A 12,467-nucleotide genomic window follows, 5' to 3' on the forward strand; every position below is an offset into this window, starting at 1 on the left:
CCGCCGCCTGCGATAAATGCCCGGCGGGGCGGGAGCCGTGGGGAGAAGCGTGGAGCGACTCGGGGCGGTGGTGGCGACCCGGAGGCGGGCGGGGGAGGCTGCGGCGGCGGCTGAGCTCGGCGGCTGCCCCGCGCCGCGGCTCCGCTGCTGGACACGTCCGCGCCCGCCGCGCCGCTCTCAGCGCCGCTCCGCCGCAGCCGGCGGGGCGAGGCCGTGCCCGCGCCCCCCGGCCCCAGGCGGGCGTGGCGAGGAGGCGGCGGCGGAGCGAAGCTGGCTGCGGGGAGAGCAGGCAGCCGCCGCCGGAGCGGTAAGGGCACTGGCGGGGGGCAGCATCCTCCCCGCAGCATCCTCCCGCGGCGGCGGCAGGCCCGGCGGCCGGGGCGCTCCGGCCGGGTCGGCTGCCCCGCCGAGAGCGGGGCCGGGCGCGGGCGGCGCTGGGGAGCGCTCGGCTCTGCCCGGGCGCCTCTTTGTGTTTCCCTCCCGTCCGCCGGGTCCGGTGTGGCGGGATTCGCGCGTGCTCGCCCAGGGAGAACGAGCGACCTCGGATTTGCTGCCTAAAGCACTCAGCCGTGTAGTAGGCGTTGTTAGAATGTCGCATTCTTGGAAGTCGTGCTACTTTTTCTGCGAGTTTTCAGTCCTTCCTTATGCTTGGTGACTAGAAAAATGCCGTCTCCCCCGTTTTCGTGTCCGAGTTGAATACCTTTAGTTTCATTAGGGTTTTGGAAATCGTAAAGCAAAAGCTTTAATCGATGTCATATTTTGAAATGCACTAAGAGGGGATACTTTGTATCAAGTTAATTGTGGATTTCAGTTTACGCTTTGGCAATGACTGCAAGCCTTTAACCTTTTGTTAAGTTCCAATACTGGAAGACCTTATCTACAGTCTAATCTTCATTGATGTCCGGCTCCTTTCAAGTAAATATGAAAAGCATGCTTTTTGCATGCAGGCACTGAAATGTGCATGTCAATGTAATATATAAAACCACTTGAACAAACTGAAGTTCATAAGGCTGAAGATAAGCTTTCTTCCCAAATCAACAGTGTGAACTTTTAGAGTAAAAAATGCAGCATCCTGCCTTCTCTCCCTAGAACAACACTTACAAAATCTGTACAAACTAAAGATTTTGTTACTTAATAAGTCCATACAGTCCAGTCCTTCAGTCTACAAATTATATTACTCTCTCTTATGCATTTACAGCCAGCAAACCTGGAAGAAAGACTTTGTCTTGGAGCTAACTCCTGAGCATTTTGAGATCATTCATCATGAAGTATGTAATACAGGAATGGCTCAGAGTAACTACCTTGCTATTCATAGCTCAAGCAGTTTCTGCAATGGTTCTTCCCAATGCCACGCTCTTAGAGGAACTTTTGGAAAAGTACATGGATGAAGATGGTGAGTGGTGGATCGCCAAGCAGAGAGGGAAAAGGGCTATCACAGACAGTGATATGCAAAGTATCTTGGATCTTCATAATAAATTACGGGGTCAGGTGTATCCACCAGCTTCCAATATGGAATATATGGTAAGGAAAAACAGATAGTGATGTGCAGAAAAAAATTTTTTTAGAATAGTTGCTATCACTTTATAAAACAGCATACTTTCAGTCTTAGCTTGCTTGTTTTCTCATTTAAAGTACTTGTCACTTGTTTGTCTTTATTTTTTTTTGTACAGGTATGAATTGTGAGATAAAAATGCCTGTTAGTGGATCAAGTGTCATGCTCTACTTACATTAATGTGTTTAATCTCTCATAGCTCTGCTAAATTTAAGTGGCAGTTCCTCAGTGTTAGGGGCCAATTTCCAAAATTGCAGTACTCTAATAAAGTTGATTGTAATTGTGGCCTAAAAAGTTAGGATCTGAGAAGAGTACTGAGCAATGAAGTTTCAAGATAGCATGCATGTATTCTTTCCCATGCTTCTAGGTTGGATGGCATTTCTGAACAAAATGAGGACCTTACAACAAGAAAGTCTTCTATTTAAGTTGGCACCTGTTACTGGAGGGCTGTATATTTCTGTGTTCAAGTTAATAATGTAATTTCTGTTTATTTTTTTTTTCCTTCAGAAGCCTCTATATTTGGACTATTATTAGTAGCAGTAAGTTTCATGTTTCTGAACTTTGTTTTTATGCCATAGTTCAAGGCTAATTCTATCTCTCCTTGCTAAGTAGATGAAATCAGGTCATTAGAGCTTTTAAGAAGTCTAGAGCTTTAACAAAAATGGGCAACTTTTCTTTTTTTCTGCACCTTTTTCCTGTGTCCACATGGTATATTGTTGACTTATCTGTTCATGCACCAGAGAAAGAGCATTGGTATGGGTTGAGTTGTTTATATCATATATTTTACAGATTTGTTGTCACTTTCCATGACAGAGGTTTATATTAACACATTTCCAGATAAAAATATCTTTCCTAGACTGGAGTGGCGTCTTTCAGGTTGGAGATCTGTTTGAACTGAGTAAATATGGGTCCTGTAGAAGCCATGCTTGCTTAAACCATCAGTAGAATCATAGGATGGTTTGGGCTGGAGGAGACCTTTAAATGTTCTCTGGTCCATTCCCCATTAAAGTCAGTTTAACTTAAGTTTACCTATGTGAATGTTATTGTATTAGACTAAGAGCCATCAGGAATGGAATCACAGGATATACTGCCACATATCATCTCCAAACAAAGGGATGATAATACCTGAAACCCCTTTAACCCATTGAGTTACAATTGTCTGCACATATTCATAAACTTTGTTTTCTGTTGCGACTTTTCCAGACCTTGCTATAATAGAGGTTAACATTTTGCTCCCAGTCACTCAGGCCAACTTTTTTTCTGGAAAGCTCAAAAACAAGCTATTAAGTTTTTTTTGCAAAAGAAGAATTGGGAAGACTGTTGCTTTCCCTTGTTAAAATACTGCAAGCGTTTTTCTTGAGATTCTCTGAAAGCATAGGTATTTGTAGTTATGTGGCTTTTTCCATTCCTAATGCCATACTACATTTGCCTGTCTTATATATCTTGGAAAGGACAATTTGGATATAACTCACAGAAGTAAGGTTTTTGACAGCTTTATTCAAAGATTCCTCCAGCACTGCACACACTTGGGCTTAAACTCTGTGTTGGGTCTACATCTGGAACAAGTTTTTCTGGTTTTGTTGTTTTTTCTGTGCTCTCCAATGATGTCTGTGCCAGAGAGTACAACTAGCATGGAAAAGCAATTACCCAGTTTTGACATCAAGGATGTTACTCTGAACAGGGCAGCAGCTTTCAAGAGAGTGGGATTCAATTTTGGCATAATATCCTAGGGAATGAGGGATTAGGATAGACAAGGGTTAGAGACCTGTGAAAGGGTCTGTGTAAAGTGTGTGGTCAGAGGGATAGATACCTGTGGAGGGTATGAGAAGGGTGTGGAGAGAGCCTGAGTGATCAAGCAGATGTTGAGAAATCATTGTAATGGAGAGAAAGATTAACCATATCCATTCCTCAAATGCTCTAAGACCTGTGACTGTGATTTGGATCAGAAGTTTATGGAAGGAGGTTAAGAGCACAGACATTTGCTAAGAGAGGCTATTTGAAAAGTCTAAACCTATTAGTAAGTGGGGAGGAGGATTGCATCTGGAGGAAACAGGTGAGAGTTGATATTGGGAATGGGGACAAGAGGGTTCAGAAGACAGTGGGAACCACATGTTGCTTGAGCAGAATGAGGAAAGGACAGGACTGCTGATTGTTTGCACATATATATTTTTATGGTACTCTTAGAGATTTTCCTCTCAATGTCTTAACAAAGATAATTATTAGTGCTCCAGAAGAGGGAAACCATCCATCTAAATGCTTGCCTGATGTTTAGCAAGATAAATGAGTGCAGCTGAAATACTTTTTGTGTACTTTTGGTGTGGTTTATTAATATAGACATGCTGGCAAACATGTCTCCTGCTATTGGCACACTCGTGTCCCTGTAAACTGCCCTTTGTATTAGCAAAGCCTCTCCTTGTGAATAGAGCTAGTTCTGCTTGGGGGAGTGAAGTTTTATGTCTCACTGAACCTGAATGGAGATGAGCAAGGTCCAGGTGCCACCCTGATAAACTTGTATCTCTATAAATGTGTGGTAATAATTGAGAAATTTAAGATATCCAAGAGTGCTTGGAGCTGGGAGAAGTATGTGGGGGCTGCATGCTCTCACTGGACTGTTAGGTTACCTGAGATGTTCCAGACTAAAAGGCAGCTCTGGGTGAAGTGCCTCTGTCCTGTTCCTACCAGTGGAATGCACCTGAGTTGATGATGAGACTGATCCAAGTACTTAAAGAATCAGATTTAATTTAAAAAAATGTAATTTTAAGGGTTTTTATTCACTCTCAGTCATGACACTATCTCCCTGTGGGGCAGAATCAGATGAGTACCAGTGCTGATAAAAGAGCATTGGAATGAATAACTAAGGAACGGGTGGGATTGAGAACCACGTTGGGTAGGAGGTATTGGTTTTTTTACTCATTTACAAAGTCCAGCTTTACCTTTGAGATAAGGCGTGCAGCATAAGATCTTGGTTCTATTACAAACAAAACAAACCAAACAAAAAAAAAAACCAAAAAAAACAACAAAAAAATCCCCCAAAAAACCCCCAACAAACAAACCCAAAAAAAAAAAAACCAAAAAAAACCCCAAGAAACAAAAAATCCCATGGAAAATGAAAAAGTTGCATTACTGAACTGTACACTCTTTCCATATGCTTTGAAAAAGCAAACATTACTGGGCTGTCATAGTTCAGAGACCTAAAGTTACAGTGCAGGAAGATTCACAGCAGCTAGGTCTAATGAACAAAGTGTTCTCATGGTTGTCTGGCTGAACTTACTGGATGAAAAGTTCATCTTCCCAAGTACTGTGGCTTTGGTGGTGAGCAGTAATGGATTCCTAAGATAAGAGGATAAGAATAAAGCATGTGAAAAGAGAAAATTCTGCAATGAAGCGTCCCAGCTTCCAGCAAACAGCAGCTTAGAGACTTCCTCAATCTGCTGTTGTACTTTTTGCATCAGGTGGAATAGTCTCACTTGGAATTTTCTTTATTAATCTGAAAGCTTCTGATTCCACTTGAATTTTTTGAATCCATGGCATCAATTTGCAGAGCTCTATAAATTTAATTATGTAGTGGGTGAAAAAGTACATTTGTTTTCCTTTAAACTTCTTCTATTTTATGCCTTACTTTTCTTTATTGTGAGAAATAGTAATTTCCTCAGTGATCACAAGGCTTTCAGCTGAAGAATCCTAATTCCTTTACTTGAAAACTGTTCTATGTGAAAAGCTGTTCCATTTTGCAATGGTTGTCCTGTTTTCCTTCTAATGCAAAAGGGACAAACCAAACTGTGGATAGTTATGGCATACTGCAAATTGTTATAGTTGTATTTATTTTCTTCACTTCCTAATAATTTCTAACATTCTTTTACTTTTTGACTTAGTGTCCTACAGCTGGCATGTTTCATAGAGCTATTCACAATGACTTCAAGATCTTTCTAATGTGCTAAGAGGTCATCTCTACACCACTGTGTATATACAGTTGGCTGTTATCTCCAGCAATGTCCTTATTACTTTGTATTCATTCACATTGAATGCTATACATCATTTTGTTGTCCAATCACTTAGCATTAATGAGTCTTCTGTCTTTATCTTTTATTTTTCCTATCCTGTTTTTACCTATCTTAAATAGTGAACACTATATTGCGGTCTCTTGGGCTTTTGTGGAGAAGATGCGCTGCAGAGACCATGAACACATCTTGCGGGGAATCTGAAAATTATTTTGTATTCTTAAATCCCTTCTCTGTCATTTTTTTTACTTCTTCCTTTTCCTTATGATAACTTAATTTTGTTTATTTGTTATTTTTAAGTAACTTAGGAACTCTGTGGAAAACTTCACTGCACTTACATGTCTGTGGTTTCTCAGGACCTTCTACAACCTTTTTAAAATATTATCAACCATGTGCTGGTTTTTGTTAATGTGGTAACAAGAGAGATAATATACTGCACAGTAATCAGAAGTTTAATGAGCAAGTTCTTCCAGGTTCTTGAGGGATATTGTTTGGTCCTGGCAATTTGATGCCGTCAGTATTTTCAGTTTTGGCTATTGTTTCTTAAGGCTGATTTGGATCCTCCATCTCACCTTCTGTCTCTTTTCCCGTATGGAAGAATTCTGGTGTGGGAATGTGCATGAGCTCCTCTGTAGGGAACAGTATTGCAAAAATTCATTAAACTCCTCTGCAGTGGCCTTATATGACCTTATGACTGCATGTTAGATCATTCTTTCCTAGACCTCCTCCTTCAAAGCTTAGAGTTTTTGGGTTGTTGACATTATGACTTAAATAGAAAAAGAAAAATCTTTTTTTGAGGTTATGATGAACAGTGTGTTATGAAAATGCATGGCAAATGCATGTTGTATATTTTTTTATTTGGATTGCTTCCTTTTAAAGAAAGGTGTAAGGAACATTTTCTCTTTGCTGCGCACATGAATTTAACAGCACTGGAAAGAGAGGAGAGAGGAATGAGGTTTCCCTGTTCCCCTTCTAAAGCACCTGAACAGACCTTAGAGCATTGTGTCATGCTTTCAGCATGTCCCACCTGGGCTGTTGCCACCAGTGTGGCCTTCACACCATGTGTGCACTTGGGGTACATCCGTGTGGAAGAGGCACTTGAGCGAGTACTGGGAGCTGTGGCCAAGAGATGCTGGCCTTGTTCAGTCTGACCAGAGCAGGGGGGCGGTGGCTCTGCTCCTCTGCAGTGCTCAGGTGCCCTTGCCTGGTCCTCTGCTGTGCTGGAGCTGCCTGTCCCTGCCCAGCCTCTCTTGCCAAAGGCATATCCTTTCAGGAAAAAATGGGAACCATCATGCTTTGTTATATGGTTTGTTGTGGATTCACGTGAAGTAGTCCTCTTATTCAGTTAGAAAGGGTTTGCTGCATATTAATAAATTCTTACTAGTTTGTAAAGGCTTAATAAAAAGGTAAAAAACTTCCTGAACTCCTAATATATATTTTTTGGAAGCATTAGTTGTGTATCATGAACTGAAATTGGGAAAAATCTTTTCCCAATAATTCATTGGTAACCTTGCACCTTATTAAATCTATTAATGAAAACTGATTTCCTTCATGATTATTGCAGTCAAGACTATAAAAATAGTCATTATTATTTGGATAGTGGAAGTTTTTAATTCCTCTATATTCCAAACAGTTGTAGTTTGCAAAATAAAATAAATCACCAAGAATAATATTCACAAAAGTCGTTTTGGTTAATGAATTTATATGCACTATATTTTAAACCATTCTTTTAGTATTCATTCCTTTGATTTCATACATATTTTCCCAAAGAAAGAAGTCAAATGATTAATGTGAGATCCTCATTCCAATCATGTGCCTTTGCTGTACTTGAAGAGTATTCAGGTTTCAGCTTGATAGAGAGCAGAGCATTTCAACCTGGTATTTCTTGGCCCCGAGCCATGCACTGCATTTTGTAATTACTGTAATTGGAGACACCAGTGTCTTCTAGGGCAAGGAAGTCTTTGCTTATTTCGTTATCTCTAGTCTTTTGGCCAGATCCTGCCGATAAATACCAGGGATGTCATTGCAAAGCCCATAACTTAGTTCTATAAAGTTTTACTTTGGACGACTTGTGAGGAAAGTACAATGTTCTAGAGGTGCTTTTAAAACAGTTCAGATTAGAATATTTTTTTTTGTGTATAGCTGTACCATATAGTTGTGTGGTTCTTCAGGAAAATTCTGGACGTGTACCTGGCAGCAGTATTGGGGTCATATTTTGTTCACAGAGGGGGAAAAAAAGAAATATTTTTTCTTAGTTTGGTATAATGTTTGATGTAATATTTCTGTAGGTCTTAGTTTGAAAACCTTGGTAGTGATGTGTTGAAAGTGCTAATACCATATAATTCCTTTTAAAACCATGACTAATTCATGACTTCTATGAAGGGCTTTTTATTTTGGGAGGTTTGAAGACTTGCCTCCCTTTCAGTAGCTTCAGGAAGACTTCAGAAGAAAAAAAGTTAGGAAATCTTGCTTATTTAGATTTTTTTAAAAATTTTCCTGTAGGCAATCTTCTGTTATAGTTAAATAGAAACCATTGGACTTTGGGTAAATATGAACCCACTAGTGCATAGAGCTCTTGCATAATAGTAAAAGATTATTCATGGCATCATAGGCACTGAATAGGGATCAAAATAAACTTTCTTGCTATTTTGTGATGCATTTAGGTTTTATGATCAGTTTAATCAGGGAGCAGCAACTTCTTTCTATGTGTATCTGTAAGTTCCTAGATGAGATTTTTTTATTCTTGTAGTATATCTAGGAGAATTGAAACAGCATTAGAAAACATAAAGGAAGACCTTGCAATGCATATACATGTTTTGGTGAATTTTTCTGTTCTGAAGTGCTCTTTTAAATTTCCTAGACCTTTCTGACAAAACATTTTGATGTCTCTGTTTAGTGTATCTTACTCATCTTGCCAAAACTCTTCAGGGATGCTTGATTAAAAACAATTCCTGTTCCTTTTGAGCAAAGGGCTTTGGTTTGTGGAATTGCCTAAGTGGCTGAAGAGCACTTTAGGTGCCAAGAACAGAGCAGCTCTATTCAGAGTGAACCTGCCCTCTTTCCCTCTGGTTTTCCACTTTTCTGCTTCACTTCAAAGATTGGTGGAAGTGCTTCAGCTCCTTTGCCTGTGCTCAAAGGCTACTGACTCTGCATCAAAGAACACAGTGACGTTGACTTATCCTCTTATTCTCCGCAGCAGTTTTAGCAAAGGATTGTGCAATGTGAAGTGGCCAAGGAAAAAAAGTGGTATGACTTCTATTGATGTAATGCCAACAACAACTAAGCAACTCCAAGTAAAGAAACTGAAAGTGGAAAGTAGCAAAAAGGCTCACTGTCTCAAAGTTTAAGGCAGTTCTCCCAAAATAAAAAAAATTAGCAGCACAGGACAGACACTGTTCATCTTTTACTTTTGCTTTTGAGAAGTTTTTTGTCCCCAAATTAAAGAAGATCATTACATATTTATCAGTACTAGCAGAATCTAAGCTGAAGTATAACATATGAACAGAACACAGAAAGGATCAATGAAATCTATGAAAGTAGCTCCCTGTTGCCTGCCATTTTCATGATATTTGCCTCGGAATCTTCCTCAACTATTTTTTTTCTTTTTAATTGAGGAAAAAACAAAACTTATTTCCTAACATTATTTCATTGAAATGCTAGATATGAAGTTATCCTGTTCTATGTAAATATAATCAGCCTTAGATTTGGCGTGAGTCACTATCATAAAAAAAGTGTGATTCAAGCAAGACTATCGTCTAGTAATATAAAGATGGACAAATTTCACTTTATTATGAAAGAAAACAGCAGTTTCTTCAAATGAAGCTGTTAAATCCCAAATTTGGCTGCCTGATACATATCACAATAGATTTGTCCTGAATTCCCTGTTGAATTTTCAAGTGGTCAGGGATTCCTTTAATATATTTTCCAATGTCTTTTTGAGATTTTATTTGAAAATATTTCTGAAAGTAATTCCAGGTCACATATAATCAATGAATGCTTTCTGGCAGTAAGTGCAATTCACTTAGGTCAAAACACAGTGGTCATCTTTTAAAAGCATTTGCTTTGACACATATTTGAAATACCATAGCTAATTCCTGTTCAAAGTCCAGGAAATTCTGTAACATGTCTAAAACTGCTGTATGAAAGCAATCAGTTACAGTGAGTTTAACCTGGTAATCACTACTAGGATTTGAGGTAAGGACCTGTGCTCTGGTCAGTTTGTGATTAGCTATAAATATTCATGAATACTATTTGTAATGAATGTGTGCAATTCATAATTTGACAATGGACAAACTAGAGAAATCAAGATCAGCTTTCATGCTGTTGCTTCTCTTCTATTCCTGTTAGAATATAGAAATGAATAGATGATTTTTTGTCATGTCCTAATAGACAGTCTCAATTTAAAAAGTAGCAAAGAAAATGCAACTATTTCAGAACACCTTGGAAAGCTGAATATTCCAGCATGGTTTTTTTAACATGCTTAGAGTACACAGAGAATTAAACGTGATTAGTCATGTCTGCTGGTTCCTATTCCTGGTTTTACTTCTTCAACACCAGGAGCTCAAACACATGAAGCTTTAATAAGGAGATACTTCTAAATATTGGTGCAATTTTTTCAGTGTTTGGGAACAATATTTTTGGCCATATACCACTTTCCTGTTTCCAGGCAAAAGCCACAGTTTTCCTGCTTTTTACTTTTTTCCAAAAGAGTAGCTGAAACCTCAAGGTCTATTCAGGGATCTCTGCCCAGTTTAAAGCTCTATAAACTCCAGTTTGCCACATGGTAGCATGTAAGTTCCTTACATTTCACTTCTAGCCAGGTAGTAGTTTTCCAGCAGAAAATGCCTGTCTTAACTTTCTTGGTAGAGGAAAGTTTGGCAGTTTTAGCTATTCTTTCTTTGTGCTTAAAGAATATACCAGTACTAGTTAGTGGTGTTGAGTTTTTATTTTCAAAGGAAATCTTGCCTGGTTTTTTTTGCCTGAGTTTTTGTGGTCATTCTGCATAAGGGACCTCAGGCTGTGGGGAGACCACATTTTTTTTTCTGACTCAAATGACTGGAGGTAAGCATTGAGTGAAAATTATTTGCTTTTCAGATGTGCTAATTAATTATGATTAATTTTCATGGACTTCCTTCAGTATTTTTGTACTGATGAAATTGTCTCACTGAAGCATGACTCAAAGACAAGCTGATGAAAACTGCCAATGCCTGTTCATCAAGAAGAGATCATGTTAAACCAATCCAGTTTTACTCTTTTAATCAACCAGTAGTTTGGGAAGTAGTAGGTGCCATATTTTGACTCTGGAAAGTTCTTGGTACTCTATACCCTGATGTTTTTGTGAGAGAAAATTGACAGAATCTCCTTTTAAACAGGCAGAAGATTGAAGGTGTTGGAGCCTCTTCTGTTTTGGTTGAACACTTATGACATGTGTGAGCAAGGAGTACACCTGAAAACTGCAGTGTGTGTGTACATATATATACACACACATATATCTATATATGTATGTATATATATATATATATGTTCTGGGCACAGGATGGGGTTGTTTTAAAGAACATGATTAAATTTAGAACTTGAGAAGTAGAAGTAATGGCTGGGGATGAACATGCTGACACAACTGCAAGGTATGGAACGAGGAAAAAATCAAACTGGAGAAGTACAAGGGATAAAATGTAGAGGTAAAACTGCAACATAAAGATGCAGGAGTTGCGCTGACTTAAAAAATAATATGTGGCACCAATCTGTAAAGGGAATTGTCCATGTGTGAAACTGATGAGAATTTGTCTGGAATGGAAATGTCCATTTCTGGTCTACCCATTCTAGAGACAATAAAAGAGATTAATCAGATTGATTACGAAGACAGAATATGTGATTTATGAGATGATTGAAGGAATGAAGCAGCTGAATTTGGTTAATCAGGGAGATAAATAAATAAATAAAGGTAGTTACAGGAAAGAGAGAGATTTCTTTTTATGTGACAATAAAACATCAGCTAGCATTGCAGGGCAGGAGGTTTAGGTTGCATACCAAGGAGATCCTCTTTACTCTTACAATCAAAAATCCAGAGGGAAATAAAAGTCAATATTATTCTGAAAGTACTGTTACTATTTTAAATTATAAAAATGTGGATAATACACATATATTTGGCTCAGTGGAAAAGCCTAGATAGACTACAGTCAGGATCAGTGTCTTGAAGTAATTTTTAGGTGTACCTTTCTGTTTTTCTGTGTTGGTGCCATGCAGGTGATTTCTAGTTTTCAACTGTATTTCTGGCATATTTGCTCATGGCATTTCTCATTCTATGTTTCATCTTTACTTTTTTTTCCTTCTCAGTGTCATTAGTCTTAATACAGTGGATTCCTTTAAAAAGTAAATAAATACCCATACTGTACCGTGGTATTTACTTTACCACTCTTTCCCTATATTTAGAATGTATACAGCAATGGGGTATTTATACTATGCCATGGTAAATGTTTACTTTCAGTGGTGCCCACTGTACTTACTTTTCCATCTTTACTGAGCTTGAATTTTAGCTCTTCTTTAATTTCCGTATAGTCCCAGTCCATATGATTTTTTCTACCTTCCAACATATGTGAAAATATAGCCAATTAAAATGTCACCACTGTTGAAGGTTTTTTAAAAATTATTTTTGCTGGAAAATGTTGTTTGAGCTACTGGCAATACTTTTTGGTGTAATAGGTAGACTCCTGCCGGTGTGCCTTGGATGACAATGTACATTTTTGATTTAACACTCATGCAACACAAATGGTGGGATTCATCTCACAAAGCTTTTGATGTCTGTGGTGTAGATGTCTGCATTTGGGCCAGTCCCCTTTAATTAGTAGAGAAAAATGAGAACCTCCAACACACAATTTATCTCAGTTAAAAGTGGGCGGCTAAAATTATCTCCTTCTATA

General features: G+C 38.8%; 1 protein-coding gene across 4 annotated transcripts in view; it reads left to right on the forward strand.

Annotated features, from left to right (window-relative positions):
- Nucleotides 1–207: 207 nt before the first annotated feature.
- The window catches only part of CRISPLD1 (cysteine rich secretory protein LCCL domain containing 1), a 36,533-nt gene continuing 24,273 nt past the window's right edge, over nucleotides 208–12,467 (forward strand). For 2 of the 4 annotated variants that reach the window (XM_030969834.1, XM_030969829.1), the window contains exons 1-2: nucleotides 232–307; nucleotides 1,199–1,521. In XM_030969834.1, the coding sequence (XP_030825694.1) occupies nucleotides 1,264–1,521 (258 nt within the window). In that variant the 5' untranslated portion in view covers nucleotides 232–307; nucleotides 1,199–1,263. Of the gene's footprint in view, nucleotides 308–1,198; nucleotides 1,522–12,467 lie in introns of those variants that run through there. The other 2 variants (XM_030969841.1, XM_030969839.1) reach the window with 2 other exon arrangements.

Source organism: Camarhynchus parvulus, chromosome 2 (genome assembly GCF_901933205.1).
Source record: "Camarhynchus parvulus chromosome 2, STF_HiC, whole genome shotgun sequence".
In the NCBI taxonomy this organism is placed as follows: domain Eukaryota; kingdom Metazoa; phylum Chordata; class Aves; order Passeriformes; family Thraupidae; genus Camarhynchus; species Camarhynchus parvulus.